At 42.6% G+C, this 25394-nt stretch overlaps 1 protein-coding gene and 1 pseudogene across 1 annotated transcript in view; one reads left to right on the top strand and one right to left on the bottom strand.

Annotated features, from left to right (window-relative positions):
• The window catches only part of LOC134346865 (contactin-associated protein-like 5), a 1591243-nt gene that overhangs the window by 760744 nt on the left and 805105 nt on the right, over positions 1-25394 (bottom strand). The window contains exon 8 of the mRNA XM_063048670.1: positions 18540-18798. Within this exon, the coding sequence (XP_062904740.1) occupies positions 18540-18798 (259 nt within the window). The remainder of the gene's footprint in view (positions 1-18539; positions 18799-25394) is intronic.
• On the top strand, positions 2536-2667 carry LOC134347405 (U2 spliceosomal RNA; annotated as a pseudogene).

Below are 25394 nucleotides of genomic sequence, written 5' to 3'. Positions count from 1 at the left end.
CCATCTAATTCCTAAATTGACATTGAATCCTTGGACACTACCTCACTTTTTTTTAATATTTAGTATTTCTGTATATATAATATTTTTGCATGACTTTTAATCTATTCAATATACATATACTGTATAAAGTATACTGAATAAGATTTACTTATTATTATTATTTTTCTTCCATGTTATGTATTGCATTGAACTGCTGCTGTTAACAAATTTCACATCACATGCCAATGATAATAAACCTGATTCTGATTCTGGAAACTGCACACAACACTCCAAATTAGGCCTCAAAAACGTCTAATATAACTTCAGCATAACATCCTGTCTCTTGTACTTAACACTTTGATTTATGAAGGCCTATGTGCCGAAAGCATTCTTAGCGACCCATCTACCTGTACCATCACATTCAATGAACGTCCCTTTGTTCTACCACACTGCTCAGTGCCCTGCTGTTCACTGTGTGAGATTGACCCTGAGTTGGTCCTACTGAAGAGCAACACCTCATAATTGTCTGCATTAAATTCCATCTGCCATTTTTCAGCCCAATATTCCAGCTGGTCCAGATCCTGCTGCAAGCTCTGATAGTCTTCCTTGCTGTTCATTGCACTCCAAATCTTGCTGTCATCCACAAATTTGCTGATCCAGTTAATCAGGCTATCATCCAGATTATTGATATAGATGACAAACAACAGACCAAGAAGTGAACCATGCGGCACTCCATTCGTCACAAATCCAGTCAGAGAGGCAACCATCTACCACTTTCTGGCTTCTCCCACAGAGCCAATATTTAATCCAACTTACTACCTCATCTTGAGTGCTGAGGAACTAAACTTTCATAATCAACTTATCCCATGCAGGACCTCATCAAATGCCTTGCTAACATCCATGTAGACAACATCCACTGCACTGCTTTCATCACCTTCCTGGGAACTTCCATGAAAAACTGTATGATTGGTTAGACATGACCTACCATGCACAAAGCCAAGCTGACCATCTCTAATCAGTCTAGGTCTATTCAAATATCCAAATATCCGGTACTTTGGAATACCTTCCCAATAACTTTCTCACTGCTGATGCCAGGCTCACTGGCCTGTGATTTCCTGGTTTATTTTTAGTGGCATTCACCGCAGAACAACATTATCTATTCTCCAAACCTCTGGTACCCACTTGTTGCCAAGGATGATTTAAATACCCCTGCGATTTCTGTACTTGCCTCCCACAGGGTCCTGAGGAAACACCTGTCAGGCCCTGTGGATTTATCCTAATTTGCCTCAAGATGGCAGACAACTCCTTCTCTGTAATCTGTAAAGGGTCCATGAAGTCAATGCTGCTTTGGCTTACTACAATAGATTCTTTATCCATCTCCTCAGTAATTCCAAATGCAAATAATCCATTTAAAATCTGTTCCATCTCTTTTGCCTCCATGCCTGGATTACCATTCTAATCTTCCAGAGGACCAATTTTGTCCTTCAGTCTTTTTGCTCTTTACATATCTGTAGAATCCCTTAGGATTACCCTTTATCTTGTCTGCTAAGACAACCTCAAACCTTCTTTTAGTCCTCCTGATTGCTTTCTTAAGTGTTCTCTTGCATTTCTGACACTCCATAAGTACCTCATTTGTTCCTACCTCCTTACACCTGCTAAACACCTTCCTTCTTTTCTGAACCATTGGCTCAATATCTCTTGAAAACCAAGCTTCCCTAAAACCTGTTATCTTTACCTTTTATTCTGACTGGCACATACTAGATTTGTACTCTCAAAATTCCACTTCTGAAGGCCTCCCACTTACCAAGTACACCTTTGCCAGAAAACAGCCTGTCCCAATCTACACTTGCCAGATCCTTTCTGATACCATCGAAATTGGCTTTTCTCCAATTTAGAATCTCAACCCATGGACCAGACCTATCTTTTTCCATGTTTACTTTGAAATCGTTGTCACTTAGATCACTAGGTGCAAAGCGTTTCCCTAAACAAACTTCTGTCACCTGCCCTGTCTGATTCCCTATTAGCAGATCAAGTATCGCACAATTCTCTATTTGGGACTTCTACGTACTGAATAAGGAAAGTTTCCTCAACACATTTGACAAATTCTATCCCATCTAGACCTTTTACAATATGGGAGTCCTAATCAGTAAGTCAAAAGTTAAAATCACCAACTGTAACAACCTTATGTTTCTTGCAACAGTCTGTGATCTATCTCTCTACATACTTATTCCTCGAAATCCCACCGACTGTTGGGTGGTCTATAATATTGTGATGCTCTTGGTGGGGCGTGGTCGACAGCCTCCGCCCTGCATTTCTAATTATCAGGATTTTTTTTGTTCTTGTCTTAAAATGCTTTTGTGGGATTATGATGAGAAGTTCCAGTTCATTTATTGTTACATTTTAGCTTGGGTTATACAGTTACTGGGCTTGTGTATTTGTGGGTCACCCTGACTGTAACTGGGGTGTGTGATGGTTACCTCCCCCACCTGTGTGAGACTGTTTGGGTTCACTGTCCGGGTTATAGTATCCGGTCTGTTTTGTGTCTATCACAATAAAATCGCTTCTCAGCCTTTTGGCTCAGTTCAAGTGTAGTTTCTGTTCTTATCCGATCGGATGGTGGAGGAGAAGATTTCGCGCTGACGCAGGGGTGGATCCCAATGCTGATTGGCTCCCAATCTAACACCCCATACCAGTGACGACAGCGGTGAAGAGAATGGCAGCAGAGACCAGCGCATCGGTTCGAGGTCTGGGAATCAGGAACACTGTCAGATTGACAGTGCGAGACCGGAATGGGGGCACCGGATTCACCCGAGAGACCTTCATCCGGAAGGTCTTGATGGACTGCTGTGGATTTACGCCCGAGGACATCTACTGCGTGCAAGATTTTGCCGGCTTCTTCAATGTCACCTTCCGGCAGGCTGCAGAGTGACAGAAGCTGTACCAGCAGTTTCAGCTGAAGGGGAGAGAGGTGCTGCTGTCGCTGCTGAAAGCACAGGCCCTCTTTGTGACTGCCACCCAGCAGGAATGGACAATCACGGTCCAGATGTTTAACCTGTACGTGCCAGTGATGGACGTCCTTACATTCCTCGATCAGTATGTGGACAACGTAGGAACTCCAGTGGACATGAAGGACGGACTGGGGATCTGGACCAGCAAGCAGTAGGTCAAAGTGAAGCTGAGGATGGACTCCCAACGGCGGCGTCATCCACACCCCCACCCCCGGTCCTCGCCATCGGAGGGAACCGAGGCTTCATGGCGAAATTCACTTTGCAGAACCTCATCACTCTTCCTACCTATATCATTGGCATCTATATGTACCATGACCTCTGGCTGTTCATCTCACACCCCCTCCCACTTATGAATGCTGTGGACTTAACCAGAGATGTCCCAGACCCTGACACTCAGGAGGGAACGTACCCTGTGGGAATCTCATTCACATCCACAGAACCCCCTTTCTGTACCCCTGACCACTGAATCCCCTGACACCACAGCTCACAACAATTCTTCCCTTCCCGTCTAGTCACAGAGCCAGACTCAGTGCCAGAATCCTGACTGCTGTGACATTCTACTGCTACGCCATTCCCCCTAGCAACAGTATCCAAGGTATACCTGTTGTTGAGGGGAACACACACGAAATGCCGGAGGAACTCAGCAAGCCAGGTAGATTCCATGGAAAAAACTACAGTCGACGTTTCGGACCGAGATCCTTCGGCAGATTGGAGAGAAAAAAAGGATGAGTAGATTTAGAAGGTGTGGGGGAGGGGAGAGAGAATCACAAGGTGATGGGTGAAACTGGGAGGGGGAGGGATGAAGTAAAGAGCTAGGAAGTTGATGGGTGAAAGAGATGCAGGGCAGGAGAAGGGGTAGTTTCATAGGAGAGATGGAAGAAAGAAAAGGGGGAGAAGCACCAGAGGGAAGCGATGAGCAGGCAAGGAGATCAGGTGAGAGGGAAAAGGGGATGGGGAATGGTGGGGGGGGGGGCAGCATTACTGTAAATTCAAGAAATTGATGTTCATGCCATCATGTTGAAGGCTATCAAAACAGAATATAAGGCGTTGTTCCTCCAACCTGAGTATGGCCTTGTCGTGACAGTAGAGGAGGCCAAGGATTGACATATCAGAATGGGAAGGGAAGTGGAAGCCCTTTCCCTTGAAAAAGGAAGCCATTGCCTTCATTCTGGAATGAAAAACCATTTTTACAGGTAATAGGGCCGGAAGAGGTATAGTTCAGGTAGCTGTAAGAGTCCTTGGGTTTATAATAGACATCAGTAGATAAGCTGTCTCCAGAGATAGAGACAGTGAGATCGAGAAAGGGGAGGGAGGTGTCAGAAATGGACCAGGTAAATTTGAGGACAGGGTGGAAAGTGGAGCAAAGTTGATGAAGTCAATGCGCTCCGCATGGTGCAGGAAGCGGACACCAGTGTAGGCTTGGAATATAGACTGTTCCACGTAGCTGACAAAAAGGCAGACGTAGTTGGGACACATGCAAGTGCCCATGGCTACACCTTTAGTTTGAAGAAAGTGGGAGGAGCCAAAGAAGAAATTTATTTTTAGTGAGGACAAGTTCCACTAGACAGAGGAGAGTGGTGGTAGAGAGAAATTGGTTGGGTCTAGTGTCCAGAAAGAAACGGAGAGCTTTGAGGTCTTCCTGGTGGGAGATGTATAGATATGGCAAAGTTATTTCCCATGGTAGGGGATTCCAAGACAAGAGGGCACAACTTCAAGATTGAAGGACTTCCTTTTAGAACTGAGATGTGGAGAAATTATGTTAGCCAGAGGATGGTAAATCTGTGGAATTTGTTGCCACAAGCAGCTGCGGAGGCCAAGTCATTGGGTGCATTTAAGGCAGAGATAGATTGATTAGCCAGGGCATCAAAGGGTATGGGGTGAAAGTAGGGGAGTGGGGATGATGGAAAAATTGGATCAGCCCATGATTAAATGGCGGAGCAGACTCGATGGGCTGAATGGCCTACTTCTGCTCCTATATCTTATGGTCTTAAGGAACTGGACATCCACAGTGAAAAATAAGATGATGGGAAGCAGGAAACTTGAAATCATTGGAAAGATCCAGAGCGTGTGAAGTGTCACGGATGTAGGTAGGAAGGGACTGAACTGGGGGAATAAAACAGAGTCGAGGTATGCAGATATGAGTTCGGTGGGGCAGGAACAAGCTGAAACGATGGGTCTACATGGACAAATGGGTTTGGGGATCTTGGGTAGGAGGTGGAAATGGGAGGTGCAGGGTGCAGGAACTATAAGATTGGTGATGGTGTGGGAGACAATGACCTGGTGTTCCTTAGTGAGGTCTTGTTCAAGGGGTAAGTCAGAGGAGGTGTCTGAGAGATGTCGCTGAGCCTCAGCAAGGTAGTGGTCAGTCCGCCAGACTATGATAGCACCCCTTTTGTATGTGGGTTTGGTGGTGAGGTTAGGGTTGGTCAGAGGGAATGAGTGTTCAGAAGGGTGAGGTTGGAATTAGAAAGAGGAGTGTTACAGTTGAGATGGTTAAAGTCCCGTCAGTATATGGCAATAAAAAGATCCAGAGCAGGTTGACCAGGAAGAGGAGGAAGGTTGAAGATGGGAGAAGGGGTCATCGGTGCAGAGTGGAGAGTGCCAAAGAAATAGGCTTGGAGGTGGAGGCAACAGAAGAAAGCTTGGCGTCATGGCGAGATGGAACTCACTGAAGTGTGGGCATAGGGGGACAAAGGTGAGGCCCTTCCTGAGCACAAAACATTCTTCCTCTGACAGGGAAAGGTCAGTGGGAATGGTGAAGACCCAGCACAGATGAGAGCTGGGATCAGAGGTGGAGGAAAGGGGTTTGGTAGTGCCTGAGGAGAAGGGAAGTTTGGAGTGTTCTGGGATAGTGGGGTGAGAGGAAGATGGAGTGACTGAGGGCCCAATAGCTGGTGGTGGGACCAGAGAGAGATAGTATTGCAGAATGGTGGTGGGGAAGGGGAGACAGGGTTTCTCTCAAGGCTCTCCTGGCTGAAGCCTCAAAGATCTTGAACCTCAAGAAATCCCACTCTAACACTGTCCACTCCAACAATGGCTACTAGCTTGCCCTTGCCTTATGTTAATTTGTTCTTGCCAATCAATCCCAATCGCTGATTGGCTGCTGCCCAACACAGTAAACTGCTGTGGGTCGAATCCTCTTCTACTCAATCGGAGTTCCGATTTGAGCTCCGATTGACCGCTGCTCAAAACTGGTTAGTAGCTTACTTGGTCATCTACCTAAATAACCCAACTCTTGCAAAGTAAACTTTTCCTCGATAAACTTTTGTTAATCTTGGCACATTTCATCATTGCTTTATAAATGTGTATGTAAAAATATTGTGATTGCTGATGTCATGCAATCTTAAAACGATTGCAATATTAAACAATGATGCAAAGTGTTTAACCATGGACAAATTAAATAAAAGTACAACATTTAGGACTAATTGGGTGTAACAATTAAGTAGAATTACGATATTAAATAGTAATATATTAAGTAGATATGTTCTATGTAGTCTAAACAGTAGACTTGGTGCCATGGTAGCGTAGCAAGTTAGTGTGACACTATTACAGACACTATTATCAAAGTTCAGAGTTCAATCCCAGAGCCCTCTGAAAGGAATTTGCTCATTCTCCCTATGATTCTGTGGGTTTTCTCTGGGTGCTCAGGTTTCTTCTCACAGTCCAAAGATGCACCAGGTAGTAGTTTACATCAGTCATTGTAAATTGTCCCATGATTCGGTTAGGGTTAAATCGGGGGTTGTCAGGGTTTGCTGCACAGCAGGAATTGAAGGGCCAGAAAGGCCTATTCTGCACCATATCTCCAAATAAAAATAAAACAAATAGATTAACAAATTAATATGTATCAAATTGTACAGGTTTTGATTATAATCAGGGTAACAAAATTCAAGCATTTCCTATTCTCCCAGCTAAACAAAGTTAGAGCAGATTTAACTGAGAACATCCTAAAGGAAAATGACTCTAAATAAAACAGAGAATGTGGAAAAAGCTCAAGAGGTCAGGCAGCATCTGTGGGAGGAGAAAGAGTGTCGGTGTTTCAGGTCAAAGACCTGCTGTTAGCACCAGATAAGACAGAAGATGTAATTGAGGTAGAAAGCACAAAGGGAGCTTCTCTTATATGTTGAGGCCAAGGCTGTTTTGAGAACAATCTGTGAATGAGGTCAGCTGTTCAAGGGGCTAATGGGGGATGTTACAGAGGGAGACCACAGCCAAAGGATGCCTTCTTCTCATTACTACCATCTAGGTGTATGGGATGTCAGGGAGGGGTAGCACTTCTGGTGGGGGAACATGTCGTGTCCTTTTCAAGGCGGTTGGTCCACCTTTTAGGCCCCGCCTGGCACTCAGCTCTCACCTGTGGCTCCCCATAGCTGTTTGCATGCGACAGCGGCCACACCCCGGGCAACGGCTTCGACAAGCCGGCTAAACTAGGTAAGGGGTCTCAAACCCTCAGTGAGATAGGGAGTTGTCTATTCCAGCATGTGAAGACAGACTCCGGCGGATTGAGCGGACGAGACCAATGGAAGGTCCAACGGTCAAGAAGGCGGTCTCTGCAAGCGTTGTGGAATGTGTAGAGCAGGACAAGACACAGAAGACGTCCTGGTCATCCACTGCACCTAGTCCCATCTCCAGCCATCTCGACTCTGTCTTGCCACTGGATCCAGATGGGAATTGGGAGGAGAGAGTGAGGCTGACACTGCGCAACTCTCCCTCACTTAAATCCAAATCATGCGCTAGTCTCGACACCATCATGGTGTCGAGGTTCTCATCAACGCCAATCATGGATGAACAACAACAACAACCATCTGGGACTATCTTTATTGTGTTCGCATAATACTGCTGGACATTAAAAATTTCAAAATTACTGCAGGTCTGCCCCATCAGTGAGTTGCTTTTTGGCTGAGTAGCTGTAGGAACCGGACAGTGCAGACCATGCTGCTGCCAGTTACAAAAAGTCACCAGAGTTGGTGCGTGGAGGTGGTGTGTAGCCCAGCAGAAAGTTATTGTGTTGGACTTTTTTCTTGTGCAGAAGACTCAGCTGGACATTGGTAATGTCGAATGTTGCAAGTTCGGGTCAGTGGTTTATTGACGGCAGGAAAGCTGCATGGCTTCAGTTGTAGTGTGGATTAGGACTCGTGCAGATGTGTCGCAGGCTGCAGCTGCCCAGGACAGGGGATGCCGGAGGCGCCATGGTGCGGCATCCATGGATCAGGGGCTGACCCCCCCTGTTATTGCTGCCCTCCAGCGTTTGCTCAGTGGAAGTCAAGCAAGGCTGATTGTTTGTTCTTGCTGACAACATCCGTGGACTCAGGAACTCGGGCTCTGTTACATTTATTTCCTGTGACTGTACATTTACTGTTATCTCATACGTGCTATATGTGCCTTGTGCCATGGGTGACTGTTGGGGCTGTGTTTTTTGCACTTTCAAACATTATTGGTGGCAATATACTGTAACTGCTTCATTGGACATATCTGTCAGGTTTGCTATAATCTTCCATGTGTTTTGCAGTCCATGAGGCATCAACACACCTACTGGGTCACTGTTTAAATAATCGTAGCATTAAAGTACATAGGTCCAAAGAGAATGTTGCCTATTGTAGTCTACTTTCTCAGACATTTGCGAAGATTCCGCATATCATTTAAAACTTTGACAAACTTCTGTAGATGTGCGATGGGGTATACTGGCTGGCTACATTATGGCCTGTAATGGAAAAAGCAATGAGCTTGAATGGAAAAGTGTACAAAAAGTAGTGAATACAGCCCAGTCCATACAGTGAAGGCCCTCCGCACCATTGATCACATCTACAAGTGCTGTCGCAGGAAAGCAGCATCTATCATCAAGGACCCCCGCCATTCAGGCCATACTCTCTTCTCCTTTCTACCACCAGGAATGAAGTACAAGTGCTTTTGGACCCACACCACCAGGTTCAGGACCACCTCCAGCTTTTGAACCAGAGTGGATAACTTCACTTAACCCAACACTGAACTGATTCCACAACCAATGGATTCACTTTCAAGGACTCTACTATTCTTAATAGTTAGTAGTTACTTATTTATCATCATTTTGCTTTTTTTTTGTATCTGTGTATTGGTTGTTTGTTTGTCTTTGTTGTGTGCAGTTCTTTATTGATTCTATTGTGTTGCTTAGCATTTACTGTGAATGCCCGCAAGAAAATGGATTGCAGGGTAGCATATGGTGATATACTTTGATAATAAATTTACTTTGAACTTTGAACTCTGAACTTGGAGTTGCAAAGGAGGTCATTCTCTGGTGGATAGGATGCAGCTTTATTTTCCAAACACTTGAGGTGATAATCACTCTGATCATAGTTTGAGGTTATGTTCATGTTTAATGATCAACAGCTTCCTCTACCACACTGCTGTAGCAGAACTACAGACTCCCTGAATTAATTTCTCAAGGTAATCCTTGGCAATATTTACTCCAAGGACTCACGAAACATATGGTTTCAACCTGTTTTCAGGGCCAGATCTGGAGATAATTGTGGGTAAGCACCTTTCATTCCTCATTGAGTGAGTTTTGCATTTTAATAAGGTTGTGTTAATTGATATTGTGTTGTGTTTTTATGTTTGTTTTTGTTCAAAATTCTGATGAACATAAACTGAAAAGACTTTAGAAAACATAACAATTTCACGAGGTGTTAATTATGTAGCAGGAAATGTATTTTTTTACATTTTATTGGAGTATTTTCAAACCCATCTTCTCACAGCTGGTAACAAGGACTCTCATTTTACTGAGAGGTGCAAATTATACCAAGGATCCCATAGGCTTTGAAGTAATGGTTGTCATGGTATTAATCTGGCATCCATTCAGTGAGGTGTTCTATTGCTTTGCTATGTGTATTGATGAAGACTTAGTCTCAGTGGTAACTCTGCCATGGATGGTCCCAAGCCCGGCTGAAAAATAAAGGCAAGTTGGGCATGAGGCTAGCAGCTCTGTGTTGTAAAAGCCCAGAGTTACAGAAATGCCAACAGAAGCTCCAAGAACCTCATCCCTGAGAGAGGAAGGATCTTCAGCTGGAAGTGAAAGTCAGAGGAATCCGGTGAGCTGCTGCCGGCACCCTGAGTCCCGGTAGGGATGATGGTCTAAAGTCAGTAAGCAGTCTCAGCGGTGCATGGAGCACACGTACCGATGGTTATGAGATCTTTTCAAAAGTGTCAGATTGTCAAACTGTGTTAGCAAGGCGTTAATAACCTTTCACCAGCACCAGCTGGCAAACCACATAAAGCGAGAGTCAGGGGGTTGTAGAGCAGAAAAATGAGCCCTGCATTACGCCACATCAAGCCAACATCTTTGTCTATCTGAAAGATAGAACAATAAAGCACAGAAACAGGTCCTTCAACCCAAATGTCTGCACTGAACAGAATGGCAAAACAAACTAATTCTTTTCTGCCTGAATGCGATCGCTATCTCTCCATTTTGGTACAGTCATGTATCTCACAGCTCTATAAGTGCCATTGGCATACCTGCTTCCATCACCACTGCTGGCAGCCCTTGACAAACAGCTGCCACTCTGTGTTCTAAAATCGCCCCACACATTTCCAGTAAACATTCTGTCACTCACCTTAAGTACGGGACTTCTATCTGGATGCATGATGTTTTGGTGTGGCATGTGATCATAAGAGACTACAGAGAGTTGTAGACGCAGCTCAGCGCATCACAGGAACTGGCTTTCTTCTCTCTGTGTATGCTTCTCACTGCCTCAGTAAAGTAATCTGCATAGTCAAGAACCCCAACCACCCAGGACTTTCTCTTTTCTTCCCTCTCCCATCAGTCGCAAGGTGCAGAGGCCTAATCAGGCTTAATGACAGCTTCTGTCCCACTGTTGTCAATCTCTTTAATGGACATATTGTGCAGTGCGATGGAGGCTTGGCCTCACTGGCCAACTCGATATGATCTTACACTTTATCGTTTACCTGACCTACACACTTTTACTAGTTTTACACTTTATTCTGCATTGTAATTAAGAACCTGGTGGCATGATGCGAAGACAATAACCTATCCCTCAACGTCAGCAAGACGAGGGAATTGGTTGCTGACTTCAGAAGGAGTAGCAGACCGCACGACCCAATTTACATCGGCGGTGCGCAAGTGGAACAGGTCAAAAAACTTTAAGTCCCTCAGGGTCAATATCACAAATGACCTGACTTGGTCGAACCAAGCAGAGTCCACCGCCAAGAAGGCCCACCAGCACCTTTACTTCCTGAGAAAACTAAAGAAATTTGGCCTGTCCCCTAAAACCCTCACTAATTTTTATAGATGCACCGCAGAAAGCATTCTTCTAGAGTGCATCACAACCTGGTATGGAAGTTGTCCAGTCCAAGACCGAAAGAAGCTGCAGAAGATCGTAAACATGGCACAGCACATCACACAAACCAATCTTCTGTCCTTGGACTCACTTTACACCACATGCTGTCGGAGCAGTGCTGCCAGGATAATCAAGGACACGACCCACCCAGCCAACACACTTTTCCTTCCTCTTCCCTCCAGGAGAAAGCTCAGGAGCTTGAAGACTCGTACGGCCAGATTTGGGAACAGCTTCTTTCCAACTGTGATAGGACTGCTGAACAGATCCTGACCCGGATCTGGGCTGTACCCTCCAAATATCCGGACCTGCCTCTCGGTTTCTTTGCACTACCTTACTTCCCATTTTTCTATTTTCTATTTATGATTTATAATTTAAATTTTTAATATTTACTAATTTTTACTATTTTTAATATTTAATATTTGTAATCCGGGGAGTGTGAAGTGCAGAATCAAATATTGTGGTGATGTTTGTACGTTCTAGCATCAATTGTTTGGCGACAATAAAGTATAAAGTATAAAGTATTATTTTACCTTATTCTAGTTCAATGCATTATATAATGAATTAATCAGAATCAGGATTAATATCATTAGCAAAAGTTAATAAATTCTTGTTTGTTGCTTTGCAGCAGCAGTGCATTTCAATCAAATTACACAATAATGTAATTATTTTTATGATCGCAAGATGCTGCTGGACATTAAGAATGTAAAGTACTGCAGGTCTGCAACATCAGCGAGTTGCTCATTGGCAGAGAAACTGAAGGAGCTGGACTTGATGTGGACGTGCTGCAGCCTGTGACAGAGAGGCACCAGAGACAGTGAATGAGCTGTGCTCTTGAACAGTGAGTGATTCTCTTAGTTACTTATCTTGTGATCACAAGAACCTGTTGGACTCTGTTGCTAGTGTGAAATAATGAAAGTCTGGTTGGCTAATTTATTGGCAAAAGGTCGGAGGTGGACGGCGGGGTTCCTGTGTGGCCTCAGTCGTAGTGAGGACGAGACTTCAAGGCAGTGTGGGGCTGTTTGCAGCGTCCAGGACGGAGGTATCGGAGTTGGTTCGCAGTCATTCAGGGAGAGGTATCGGAGTTGTTTCACTCCACCAGAATGCTGGAGGTGCCGGGGTGCGGTGTCCATACTGGAGGTGTTGGTACCACTCTCCAGTGTTCGCTCAGAAGAAGACAAGCTGTATTGTGTTTGACTGCAGACTACTGCAATATTCATGGACTCAGACACTTGGGCTATATTTTATTATTTGACTGTATTTGGCTGCTAGCTTACAGTATATGTGCTATTTGTGCCTCGTGCTGTGTATGGCTGTTGGTAGTGTGTTTAGCACCTTAGGCCTGGACTTATGCTGTTTCAGTTGCTATATTCATGGATTAATGGAGTCATGTATAGTTGAATAACAATTAAACTTGATTTGGAGCTAACAAAAAACTATAAATTACAATAGATAGTGTGTATATAGATATATATATATATATATATATAAAATAAGTAGTGCAAAAAGAGAGGGAAAATATATTGAGGTTGTGATCATGGGTTCATTGTCCATTCAGAAATCTGATGGTGGAGAAGACGAAGCTCTTCCTGAAATGCTGAGTGTGTGTACCTCCCTCTTAATAGTAGCAATGAGAAGAGGACATATCCTGGGTGATGGGGGTCCTTAATAATGGATGCCAGCTTCGAGACATCACCTCTTGACTGTGCCATGGATCCTGGGGAGGTCAGAGCCCATGATGTAGCTGACTGAGTTCACAACTTTCTGCAGCTTTATCTGATCCTGTGTAGTGGCCTCTCTATACCAGACGGTGATGTAACCAGTTAGAATGTGTTCCATGGAACATCTGTAGAAATTTGTGACTGTCTTTGGTGACATAACAATTCTCCTCAAACTCCTAATGAAATATAGCCACTATCACACCTTCTTTGTAATTGCCCCAATATATTGGGCCCAGGGTAGATCCTCAGAGAAGTTGACAACCAAGAACTTGAAACTGCTCACACTTTCCACTTCTGATTCCTTGATGAGGACTAGTGTGTGTTCCCTCGACTTATCCTTAAGTCCACAATCAATTCCTTGGTCTTATTGATAATGAGTGCAAGTCCATTGCCGTGACACCACTCAACCAGCTGATCTATCTTGCTCTGTATTCCTCCTCGTCACCATCTGAAATTCTGCCAACAGTAGTTGTATCATTGTCAAATTTACAGATGACCGTTAATCTGTGGCTAGCCAGCCAGCCATGGGTGTAAAGAGAGTAGAGCAATGGATTAAGCACACTTCCTTGAGGTGTGTTGATTTTTGGTAAGGGGAATGTCAATACATTTGGATATGGCCCAAAAATGGAGAGAGAGAGAAACTGAAGAGGGTCCATAGTTCACAGATTTTAATGCAAACAGAGTTATAGGGAAAGGAAAGCAATAAACGTTATGCCAAACAAGGGCCGTTAACTAAAACTTCCAAATGGAAAACAAAGCTAACACTGTGGTTGAAAGGAATAACTCAATATAAAATGAATATCGCTAATCTTCAGAGTCAGTTGACTCGACAGTCCAATTGCTCAGGCAAGGCCAAATGCAAGCAGGCAGCAAAATGTTGCTGTGCTTTACTCAAATCTGGACAAGCGCTACGATGAAAAGAGTGGAGTTAAATACTATCACAATGAAATAATAATTAGCTGACATGTGCATTTCACGAGTGCAATCTACTGCGCTGCCAAATCCTTAGTTGTGACAGGGCTGCCTTCCCTTGGTGCAGCCCCTGAGGCACCACAGACCTGTGTTCTCTGGTAGTCCCAGATGAGCGACTTGTCCAAGATGTACTTCACTGGGATCCAAGTATGTTCTTCCGGACCATACCCTTCTGAGTCCACAAGGTATTGGACCTTACCACGTACCCATCAAGATGCCAGGAGGTGCCACACTACATACACCAGGGAACCATCTACCAAGCAGAGGGGAGCAGAAGGTGGGGTGACTGGGGCCAGGGGAAAGGTAGTAACTGGTTTGAGCTGGGAAACATGGAATACCACATGGGTCTTCAGTGATGCTGGTAGATGCAATCTATATGAGAGCTTGTTGACAGCCTTTTCCATAACAAACGGTCCCACATAGCACAGAGCCAATTTGTAACTTGTGGCTTTCAGGGAAAGATCCCTTGATGCCAACCAACCCTCCTTTCCTGGATTAAATGGCCTTAACTGTGGCAGAGCTGACCAGCCTGCTAGGCATGTCGTTTCTGGGCGCGCAGCAGAGAAGTCTTGGCTCGTCTCCAGGTGCACTTGTAGTGCTGGATTAGCTGTTTAGCAGCAACTTGCCATCAATCTACATCAGTCTCCTGGTCTGGGAAGACCGGGGGCTGGAATTTCTTCTGGCTTCAAAGGGAGACATATCCATGGAGGATGACTGGAAGTTATTGTGGGTGATTTCTACCCAAACCCTTTGGGAGCTCCAGATTGTGGGGTTTGAAGAGGCAAGGCAGTGCAGGGTTGTCTCCAACTCCTGGTTCACTCTCTTCAGTCTGGCCTTTGAATTAGGGGTGGAAACCAGATGAGAGGCTAGTTGTGGCTCCTACAAGAGAACAGAAAGCCTTCCAAAAACAGGAAGTGAACAGTGGTCCATGATCAGACACTATGTCTTGAGAGAAGCCATGGAGCCTGAACACATGTCAAACCATGAGTGTGGCAGTCTCATGAGCCGACGGAACCTAAGGGAGGACAATCAAGTGGGCAGCCTTGGAAAATTGATCCACAATGATCAAACTGGTGGTGTTTCCATTAGACAGGAGCAGCCCAGTGATGAAAACTACTTAGTGGTGGGACCAGGGGCAGTGGGGGGAACAGAAACCCAGGTTTACTAGCTTTTTGATTAGAACTGAGGGTATGATTGCATTGAATACTATGCCGTAGCCAATAAACAGCTGTCTGACATAGTTATTACTGTTATCCAGGTGACCCAAGGCAGAGTGGAGAGCAAGTGAGATTGCTTCTGCTGTAGATCTATTGTGGCAATAGGTTAATTGCAGTAGGCCCAGGTCCTTACTTAGGCTGAAGTTGATTCTAGCCATGACCAATCTCTCAAAGCATTTCAGCGCAGTACATGTGAGTACCACCAGGTGATAGTCATTGAGACAGCTCACCCTGCTCTTCTCGGGTACTAATGTGATTGTCGTCCTTTTGAAACAGGTGGGAACTTCCGACTGCAACAATAAGAGATTGAAAATTTTCTTGAACACTCCCGCAAGTTGGTTGGCACAGGTTTTCATAGCTCCACCAAGTACACCATCAGGGCTTGATGCCTTGCAAGGGTCCACTCTCTTGAAAGATGTTCTGACGTCGGCCTCTGAATCAGGTATCACAGGGTCACAGGATCTTTCAGGGATTTGCATAGATATAATTTTATTCTCCCTTTCAGTGTATGCATGAAAGGTGTTGAGTCAACTGGGAGTGATGCATCACAGACATTCGTGATGTTTGTTTTATAATGGACAGTAAACTCTACCAGAGCTGACATGCATCCGATTCCATCTCTAAACTCAGTCAGAATTTTCCATAGGTTGTACCTGGACTTCTTAAATAGTCTGGATCACTGGTCTTGAATGCCGTCAGCAAACTGTGAATCTCCTGGTTTATTCATGGCTTTTGGTTTAGGTGTGTCCAGTATGTTCTTGAAGGCACACACTCATCCACACAGGCTTTGATGAAGTCAAATATATAATCTGTATAATCTGTATGCAAGAAAAAGTTTTCACTTAATCTTGATACGTGTGATAATAATAAACAAATACTAATGCCAATAGTAGACATTTCTCTAAACTTTTCTGACTGCTCGCCCTATTTATGCCCTTCATAAAGGTCAACCAGGTCTCCCATCAGTAATCCCATTTGCCTACATAAGGTCTGAATCATCTTAAACTTGCCTGTTTAATTGCTTTTCTAAATGCTAGTTAAACAAAGTGAATGTATCTGATTCTACCAATTTTCTTCAATGCTATTATCACTCTGAAATTCTAAAGTAGATTCCTCCGACAGAGAAGTAATTTATCCCGTAAGAGGTGCACAGAAACAAAACACCTGAGAGCAGATGATGCCGGTCTAGCTAATGATGTTAGTCTTGGCCTAGTTCACAGTCCTGCATGTTCCTTAAATTCACAGAATGAGGAAAGGAGAGTGAGAAAAAGCAAGCATCAGCCAGTGCTCCTCCGCCTCCTTCGGGTGATAGCTGGTGTGAAAAGGCAAGGAACCAGTGTAGTGATGATGTTTACAGACCAACAATACACATAGCTTAGGTTATTGCAGAGCACACTATACCAATGCAAGGACAGCGTGTTCTTTCATGGCCATAGGCAGGTCTCTGTCTACAATAAGCTCAAAGAAGCATGATAAAAGCCCAGTTATTGTGTACATGGAGAAGATGTATCTGTTAGTAGGAAAGGCCAGGATTTGAGTGCACAGCCTCAAAATAATGGGATGTCCACTTAGAACTGAGACGAGGAGCAATTTCTTAAGGTGGTAAACCTATGGAAATGTTTTGCTATGGAAGACTGCGGCAGCCAAGTCATTGGATGCAATTAAGGAAGCAATTTTCAAGTTGCTGATTGCAAGGTGTTTAAGGGATATAGGGGGAAGGAAGAATAATTTGTTTAGAAAAGAAAACAATTAAATGGTGGAGTAGTTTCGATGGGCCAAATGACCTAATTTGACTCCTATATCTTATTGTCTTATTTTATAGCCTTATAAAAATGACCTCTTGATCTCTCAGTCTACCTGGTCTTTAACCCCTGCATGTTATTTTTTCACCTGCATTGCACTTTCTATGTAACTACATTCAGTGGCCACTTTTTTGGTACACCTGTACATTTGATTGTTAATGCAAATATCTAACTGGCCAATCATGTGGTAGCAACTCAATATATAAAAGCACGCAGACATGGTCAAGGGATTCATTTGTTGTTCAGACTAAATATCAGAATGGGGAAGAAATATAACTTTGACCATACAATGATCATTGGTGCCAGATGGGGTGGTTTGAGTATCTCAGAAACTGCTGATCTCCTGGGATTTTCACATGCTAGCCTCTGGAGTTTATAAAGAATGGTGCAAGAAAAAAAAAATTCAGTGAGCAGCACTTCTGAGGACAAAACCCCTTGTTAATGAGGGATGTAAAAGGAAAATGGCCAGATTGGTTCAAGCTGACAGTACCTCAAGTAACCATGTGTTACAGCAGTGATGTGCAGAAGAGCATCTCTGAACACACAGCACATTGAACCTTGAAGTGGATGGACTACAGCAGCAGAAGGCCTTAAGTATACGCTCAGTGGCCACTTAAGTTTGTACCTCTTGTACTGAATTAAGTAGCCACTGAGTGTATGTTCTGCATTCTGTTGCTGTTTTTTCCCCCTTTGTAGTATATCTTGATGTATTTATGTGCGAAATGTCTTATCTGGATGACATGCAAAACAAAGTTGCCACTGTATCACAGAACATGTGACTATTATAAACCAACTTCCACTTACCAAGACGTAGAAACAGAAATAGGCTATTTGGCATACTAAGGCCAGTACAGCCGTTTGCAATCTTTAGACCACATCCTATATTCCCAGAAAACTAAAGACATTCATGGTGTATGTTCACCAAGTGAACCAAGTCATAGACAAGAATCTCTAGACCAGGCGGTCCCCTGAACATAGCAGAGAAGGCAGTATGAAGCCAATGAAATCCATTTGGAGAGGTAGAGTTCAGAGCACTGCCATTCATACTTTGCATGCAGAATCAGAAGCATTTTTACCTTCGTAAGCCTGTACTTTGTAGCCATAATATTAAATTTAATATGATTGCTTATAAATTAAATCAATAACAGGTATTACAGTGGCAGATATGCTTCAGTGTAATTATTAATTATGACAGTGCAGAGCAATTTTCTTTGAAGAAGTAGAGATAAAAAAACCACATACAAATATTTCAGACATTCCTGTTTTAAAAAAATAAGATGTCTTGACGTGATCTCACAGCATGAAGCATTACACCGAGAACATTCAATCATTGATTCTTCAGGAAAATGGTGAACTTAATTACAGTGTATACAAAATAACACATTTCGTGCATCGAGTGGCTTTGATGCTTCCTAAGTGCTGTCTTAAAGTGATGAAAGATTAAAGCAAGAGGTCCTTCCCCAGTTTGATTGATCATGTTGTGTCATAACAAGCAGATAAAACGAACAGTTGTAATTACCTGTTGTGATGTCAGCCTGGCTCCCTGATTTTTGAACCGTTACTTTCAGTTTCCCATCACTGAGGTGAATCTGCACAACTCCTGATGTTTCATGTAGCTTGTTGTAGAGCAGCAGCCCACCCTTGTTCCAGGTGCGAAACTGAAAGCTTATTGATATCTCTTCCTTTTGCGGCATTCCTGGCAACATCAAGTAACTACTGGCTGTCATGAATGTGACCGGAACAATACGTGGCTCCGTGCAGGAAAATGTAACGTTTCCCTGGGAAGACAGAGAAAAAGGGCATGTCAATCTAAGAAGGCTTAGTGGAGATTCCTATGTCTTATGCTGTGATTGCAATCCAGACAGTTGACCCAAGGATCGAGTACTGAATCATTCACAACTGGACAGTGTAAGGTTTGAAGTTCAAAGGGACTAAAGAGAGGACAGGTAAAAGTTTACAATATGATCAGAGAGAATTAAAATCAAATGGAAAACAGACCCTGTAATTCATAAATATACATTTGGTGTGTCACCAAAAACTCTTGCAAATTTACACAGATGTACAGTGGAGAGCATCTCCTGGTGTGGAGATTCCAGTGCATAGGATCATAAGAAGCTGAAGGTTTTAGACCTAGCCAGTTCCATCATAGGCACAGTCTTTTCCATCATTGAGGATATCTTCAAGAGGCAGTGCCTCAGGGATGTGGCATCCATAACTGAGGACCCTCACCATCCAGGACATGTCCTCTTCTTGTTACTGCCATCAGGAAGGAGGTACAGGGGCCTGCAGACCCACACTCAATGGTTCAGAAACAAACAGCTTCTTCCCCTCCACCATCAGATTGCAGAGTATTCTACAAACATATCAACACTTCTTCATTATTACTTTCTCTGCACTATTTATTTATTTTTGCAGTTATCTCTTTGCAATTTCCCTCTGCTGCTGCAAATTACGCATCAACTAAGTTGGTGATAATAAATCCGATTTTCTGACTCTGATAAATTCCAGACAAAATGCTGGAGAAATGGGGGAGAGACAGGGAGTATTACATCATCCATGTTAACTCACTGCCAAATTTAATGGATTGAGTTTGGATGTAATTCCATACATAATGTGCAGATGCCATTAAGTGTCTAATGAAGAGTATTACACCTGAAACATCAACAGTGTTTCTATTTCTACAGATCCTGCCTGACCAGCTGAGTATTTCCAATATCCTGTTTTCAGTTCCCTATCTGAAGCTAACCAGCTGATTCAATCATATTTCTGTGCATTTAAGTTCATGTTCATGTTCCATGTTTGAAGATTCAGCTGTCTGTCCAGGTGAGTATGTCACTGGTGTCACAGACCTTACCGTCTGTCTAGATGAGTATGTTACTACCATTCCAGACTTTATAGGCAAGTGTGTTGAGGACTGTTTACCAAAGAGGACAATCTGAGAGTTGCCAAACTGGGAGCCACGATGAACTGGAAGATCCACTTCCTACTTAAGTCCAGATCTGCTGTGCACTAATCAGGTGATCTTGACCCTTGACCTCTACCTGCATTGCAATTTGTGTGTAACACTTTATTCTGCATTCTGTTATTGTTTTACCTTGTACTTGAAACCCCTTTTTACCAGGCATTTCTAGAAACACAGCTCATTAGCTCCTCTCTAACAGCCACTGGACTCAGTGGTGAGAAAACCTCAAACTCCGTACATCAAGGGTCAGTATGACTTGGGTCCTGCCAAAACCGGGAAGTTGGGATGTCTGATCTGTGAGAATACAGTGTAAATACTGCCCCCTGCAATTAGCCATTGGTAAGAAATAACAGACTACATACAATTATAAAGGAAGTATATTTACAAATGTCAGCTTTATCGAACAGATCGTAGGAAAAATAAAAGAAAAAGACTAAAAGGGCCCATTACAGTTAACCCAGTCCAAATGTACACACAAGTTGGAGCTCATCTCGAAGTTGTTTTTCACTCACGTTCTGGGCGCTCTGTCTGCGTGAAAGCACACGCCAACTTCCAAATGTCACTTGAATTCCATCTTGAACAAATGGGCTCTCTCCTCGAAGCCATTCATCAGCACAGAATACCTTGTGCAACAGGGACAGCATTCTCAGCCAGCTTCCCTTCTGTTTTCTTTCAGTTCCCGCCAAAAAGACTTCGACCCACACCAGTCACAAAAACCTCTCTGCCCAGCGTTCTCTCGAACCTTCTCCCAATTCCACCATCCTGATTAGATGACATTACATTCCTAAGCATGAACATCGCAACCCCTTATCTTCAGCTCAAACCCAGACATGCTGAAAACAAAACAGATTGCTCTTACAGAACTGCTAAAGTGAAATACCACAAAATAGCAGTAAAAATCTTAACCAGGTCATTACATACTATTTCAATGCATTATTGTAATGAATTGATCTGTATGAACAGTATGCAAGACAAGTTTTTCACGGCATCTTTATAAGAAATTAAAATACAACCTCCCGCTACCATTGGGCAGGAGGTTCAGAAGCCCAAAGTTCCACACCACAGGTTCAAGAACAGCTACTTCCTTCAAGCATTTATTTCTTAAACTGATATAACCTTTGTACAGTAACATTATGATCACTTTGAATTACCTTGGACTTTGTTGGTCTTTGTTGTTCATACTGTGTTTTATTTTCTTCTGAATTTGTATATAATTTAAATGACATTTATGTGAATGCTGCTCATCTGAGCAGCTAATTGCCTGTAATGCTGCTGCAAGTTTGTCATTGCACCTTCAAGTTCAAGTTTATTGTCATCGACTGTACATATATACAACCAAACAAATTAATATTCCTCTGGCCCAGGTACACCCACGGTAAGTATATCACACACAGCACATAAACCAAACTATTCCTGTAATAAAACATATTTCAAAATGCCTGTCATGTGTTGCATAAGTAAACAGCAAACAGTAACCAGTAAACAGCTGGCTGTCCTAGTAACGAGAGTTTGGTGGTGACAGGGTATTCATTAGTCTCACAACCCTGTCTGGCCGTCATAGTCCTAATGTTTCTGCACCTCCTTCCTGATAACAGTGGGTTAATGACATTGTGGAATTGGTGACAATGATTCGGTCACATTGACTACAACATTCCCGGGAAGTGTCACAGATTGGGGGGATTCTCTCTATGGTACAGGTATACCTGTATACCTACATACACATATCTATGCATAAGACAATAACCTCAGCTTTGACTCAGAAACACAACTCTGGGCATATTTAAAGTGGAAGTTGTTTAGTAAGGGTGTTAAAAGCTACAGGAGAAAGGAGTTAAGAGGAAAAATAAATCAGACTTGATCAAATGGTCGAGCAGGCTCCATGGGTTTAATCCTGCTCCTACATCTTACGGTATAAAGGTCTCATTACATTAGATTGATGCAGTCAGCTACCAATACCTTCTGTGAAAATTCATACATTTGATATGTTTAGCTTAATTCTGGTAACCTAACGATTTTCGAAATGGAAGATTTAATAAGCTGACAAATTGTATGGAGATGTATATCTGAACATCTCCGAAAGTCACTCCAGATATCCTGCAAATTAAAATGCACAGCAAGTGAATTTTAGACCAACTAATGGTGAAGAAGTTTAAGAACTCTCATCACAAGCAGAGGCAGGAGTGTGTTGTGAGCTTGTCAACCCAGTTTCCAAGTAAAAATGCAGTTATTCAGATCTAGGAAAAAATTAATCAAATATGTTTGTACTGAAAAAAGTGAAATGTTTTCATTACTATTTAATGAAGAAGATGTTAGTTTAAAAAGATGAAGTTAACTGGGGTTGATGATGTTGGAGCCTGGGAACATAGCATTATTCACAACAATAAGAATGTGAATTCTTATTTCAAGAGATTCTTCAAATGTTGGAAATCCAGAGCAACATAGGCAGGTCATTCAGAATCTATGGAGGGGAATAAACTGTCAACATTTTGGACAGAGACCCTTCATCAGGAATTGTCGAGTTTTCAGGCCAAGCCTTTTCATTGGGACCTGATGAACGGCCTCAACCCAAAATACTAACTGCTCCTTCCCCTTCTGCTGAAATTTCCCAGTAATTTCTGACTTCAAATTTTTAAAATGTTCTGGAACTTGCAACTTGCTTGCATCTCAGCAAGAGCAATTGTAAGCAACTGATGTAGAAGATACAATGAATGCACATGTGCCTATTTTGCACTGCACGATCAGGTTGGACTTGTTTCGTCTACCATTTTAGAGTAAATCACATTAAAAATCAGATTGATCAAAACAAATATAAAAATAATGAGGTAAATGCAGTAAGCATCTTGAATACCATACCATATATTCCCTCAATAATGCTTTTTTTTGTTTAATCCCATCAGTACTACTATCATTGGCAACATTGAAATACACCCAGTGGCCATTTTATTAGGTACACCTGTTCATGAATGCAAGTACCTAATTGACTAATCATGTGGCAACAACTCAATGCATAAAGCCATGCAGACGTGGTGAAGATGTTCAGTTGACGTTCAGACCAAACAAAAGAATGGGGAAGAAATGTGATCGAAGTGACTTTGACCATAGAATGTTTGTTGGTGCCATATGGGATTTGAGTAAGTCAGAAATTGCTGATCTCCTGCAATTTTCACACACAATATTCTCCAGAATTAACTGTGAATGGTGTGAAAGCAACAATAAAAAAACATTCAGTGAGCATCAGTTGTGCGGGCAAAAATGCCTTATTAATGAGAGAGGTCAGAGAAGAATGACCAGACCAGTTCAAGCTGACGAAAGGTCATAGTAACTCAGATAGTATGTAGATGGAGGTACCTAATAAAGTGGCTGCTGAGTCCATATTTCTCCTTTATCCCTGCCTCGTTCTAACCGCCGAGAAATGATTTTAAAAATAACTGCTGCAGAGTACTTAACAAGAGCTGGTGTTTGACAAGTGGATTTCAAGCTGCGGTCAGAACAGCTCTTCAAAGCAGCAGAGAAGAAAATGAAGCAACATGAATCAAAACTTAAATGATGATAACTACTACTAAATTAGACTAGAAGCCACAGTGATGTGAATAATCGGGTTCAAGAAGGAACCTGCGAACACTGATAACAAAAATATAGCATGCATTTAATTTTGCTTAAATACCTTTTATAGAATAAAATGCTTTGATGTCCCATTCCTAATCTCAACCAATGCACTTTAATGCCAATGAAGTGCAGTGGGTTCCGGTTAATTGGGCCATCGGTTAATCAGGACCTCTGCTTAAAGAACAAACATTCAAAGTACAGTTATCATCAAATGATTTTCAAAAACTAATATTGAAAATTACTGGGATAACCTTCATTTATTTAGGACACTATGCCACCTAATTAGGACAGGAGACATTGCTGAATAGTTTCTAATTAGTGTCAGTTGCATGGACATGTGAAGCCATAGGTTTTTACATAGCATTAGTTGCTTGTGTAATGTTATCCATTTGGGTCAATGGATGCCAATTCGAAAGGCAGTGAATTTTGATAATTTTGTTGTTTTGTTTTGTCTTTATACAGGAAGGCAGTCCACTGTCTGCCCTGATTTTCTTTTATAGTAAATCAAAAGAACATGGCAGCATACACTAGATGAATTCAATTCCTCCAACGATAACTATTAGGAGTTAATAGTATCGGAGTAGTATTGTTAATATTATAACTTGTTCTACATCTTATTTAAATGCATAATTTGTATCTTAGTTAAATGATAGTTTGCTGATTTAGTAACTTTTTAACTATTTCCATGAAACTTCGGCTAACTGAGGCAGCCACTTAATTGGTCTTGATGTGTCCCAATTAACTGGAGTCCATTGTATTTCTGAAGTGCTGCCACTTCTAGGTTATAGAAAAAAACAGCAATGAGTGAATGTACAGTGAGGTTCTGAAAATAGCAATAAAACAAAGGATTGTGTCATGGTCCAATCCATGAAATCCACGTTCCGGTTCACGGTCCGGTCTGTGGACTCCGGACTCTGGGTCTTCCGGCTGTCCCTTGTTTCAGTTGGACTTAATCATAGGCACCTGATGCTCATCTTGGGGCTGGGAATATAAGTGGCCCTGGGATTGAGTGTGGGTGCTGGGGAGAAGTTTTTATTGGTTGGAAGCACTGGGTTGATATGGCTGACTGGAAAATGGCGGAGAGAGAGGACATCAAGAAAAGAGCCAAGCTGTTGAAGGAAGTTTTTGGCGAGAGTGGAAGTGAACTAGAGATGGAGGTCGGCGGGAAAGAGGAAGAAAAGAAAGCAGAGGTACGGGATATCAAACTCTGAGGAGTCAGCGGATGATCGAAACAGGACAGCAAAACAATGGAAAAAAAATGAGATTAAAGCAATTATAAAACTAAGCGAAAACAGGGTGTCTTTTGGTGATTGGAACCTGATTCGTTTGATGAAGATGCTCAACAAAATTATAGGGGAGATTAAAAGAGCAAAGATTTTACGAAATGGATCGCTATTAGTGATTTGTCGGAATAGTGCTCAGCAAGGCAAAGTGATAAGATTATGTAAAATAGACGGCAAAGAAGTACAATGCTCAGTACCCAACAATAGAAAGTGGACTAGAGGAGTTATTTTGGGGATACCAACAAAAGTTACTATGGACGAGATTAAACAGAACATAAAAGGAGCAAAACTTTTTGAGGCCAAACGTTTGAAAGTTACAAGAAACGGGAAAAAGTGTGATAGTTTATCGGTAATGATTAACTTTGATGAAAAGAGATTGCCGACTAACGTTTACTTAGGGTATATGTGTTATGCGGTTAGAATATACATACCATTGCCTTTAAGATGCTATAAATGTCAAAAATTCGGGCACATTGCAGCGGTCTGCAGAGGAAAACAAAGATGTGGGAGATGCACTGGAGAA

Source organism: Mobula hypostoma, chromosome 5 (assembly GCF_963921235.1).
Source record: "Mobula hypostoma chromosome 5, sMobHyp1.1, whole genome shotgun sequence".
Lineage (NCBI taxonomy): Eukaryota > Metazoa > Chordata > Chondrichthyes > Myliobatiformes > Myliobatidae > Mobula > Mobula hypostoma.
Note: the sequence above shows the minus strand (reverse complement) of the source record. Positions and strands in the feature narration are given on the sequence as shown.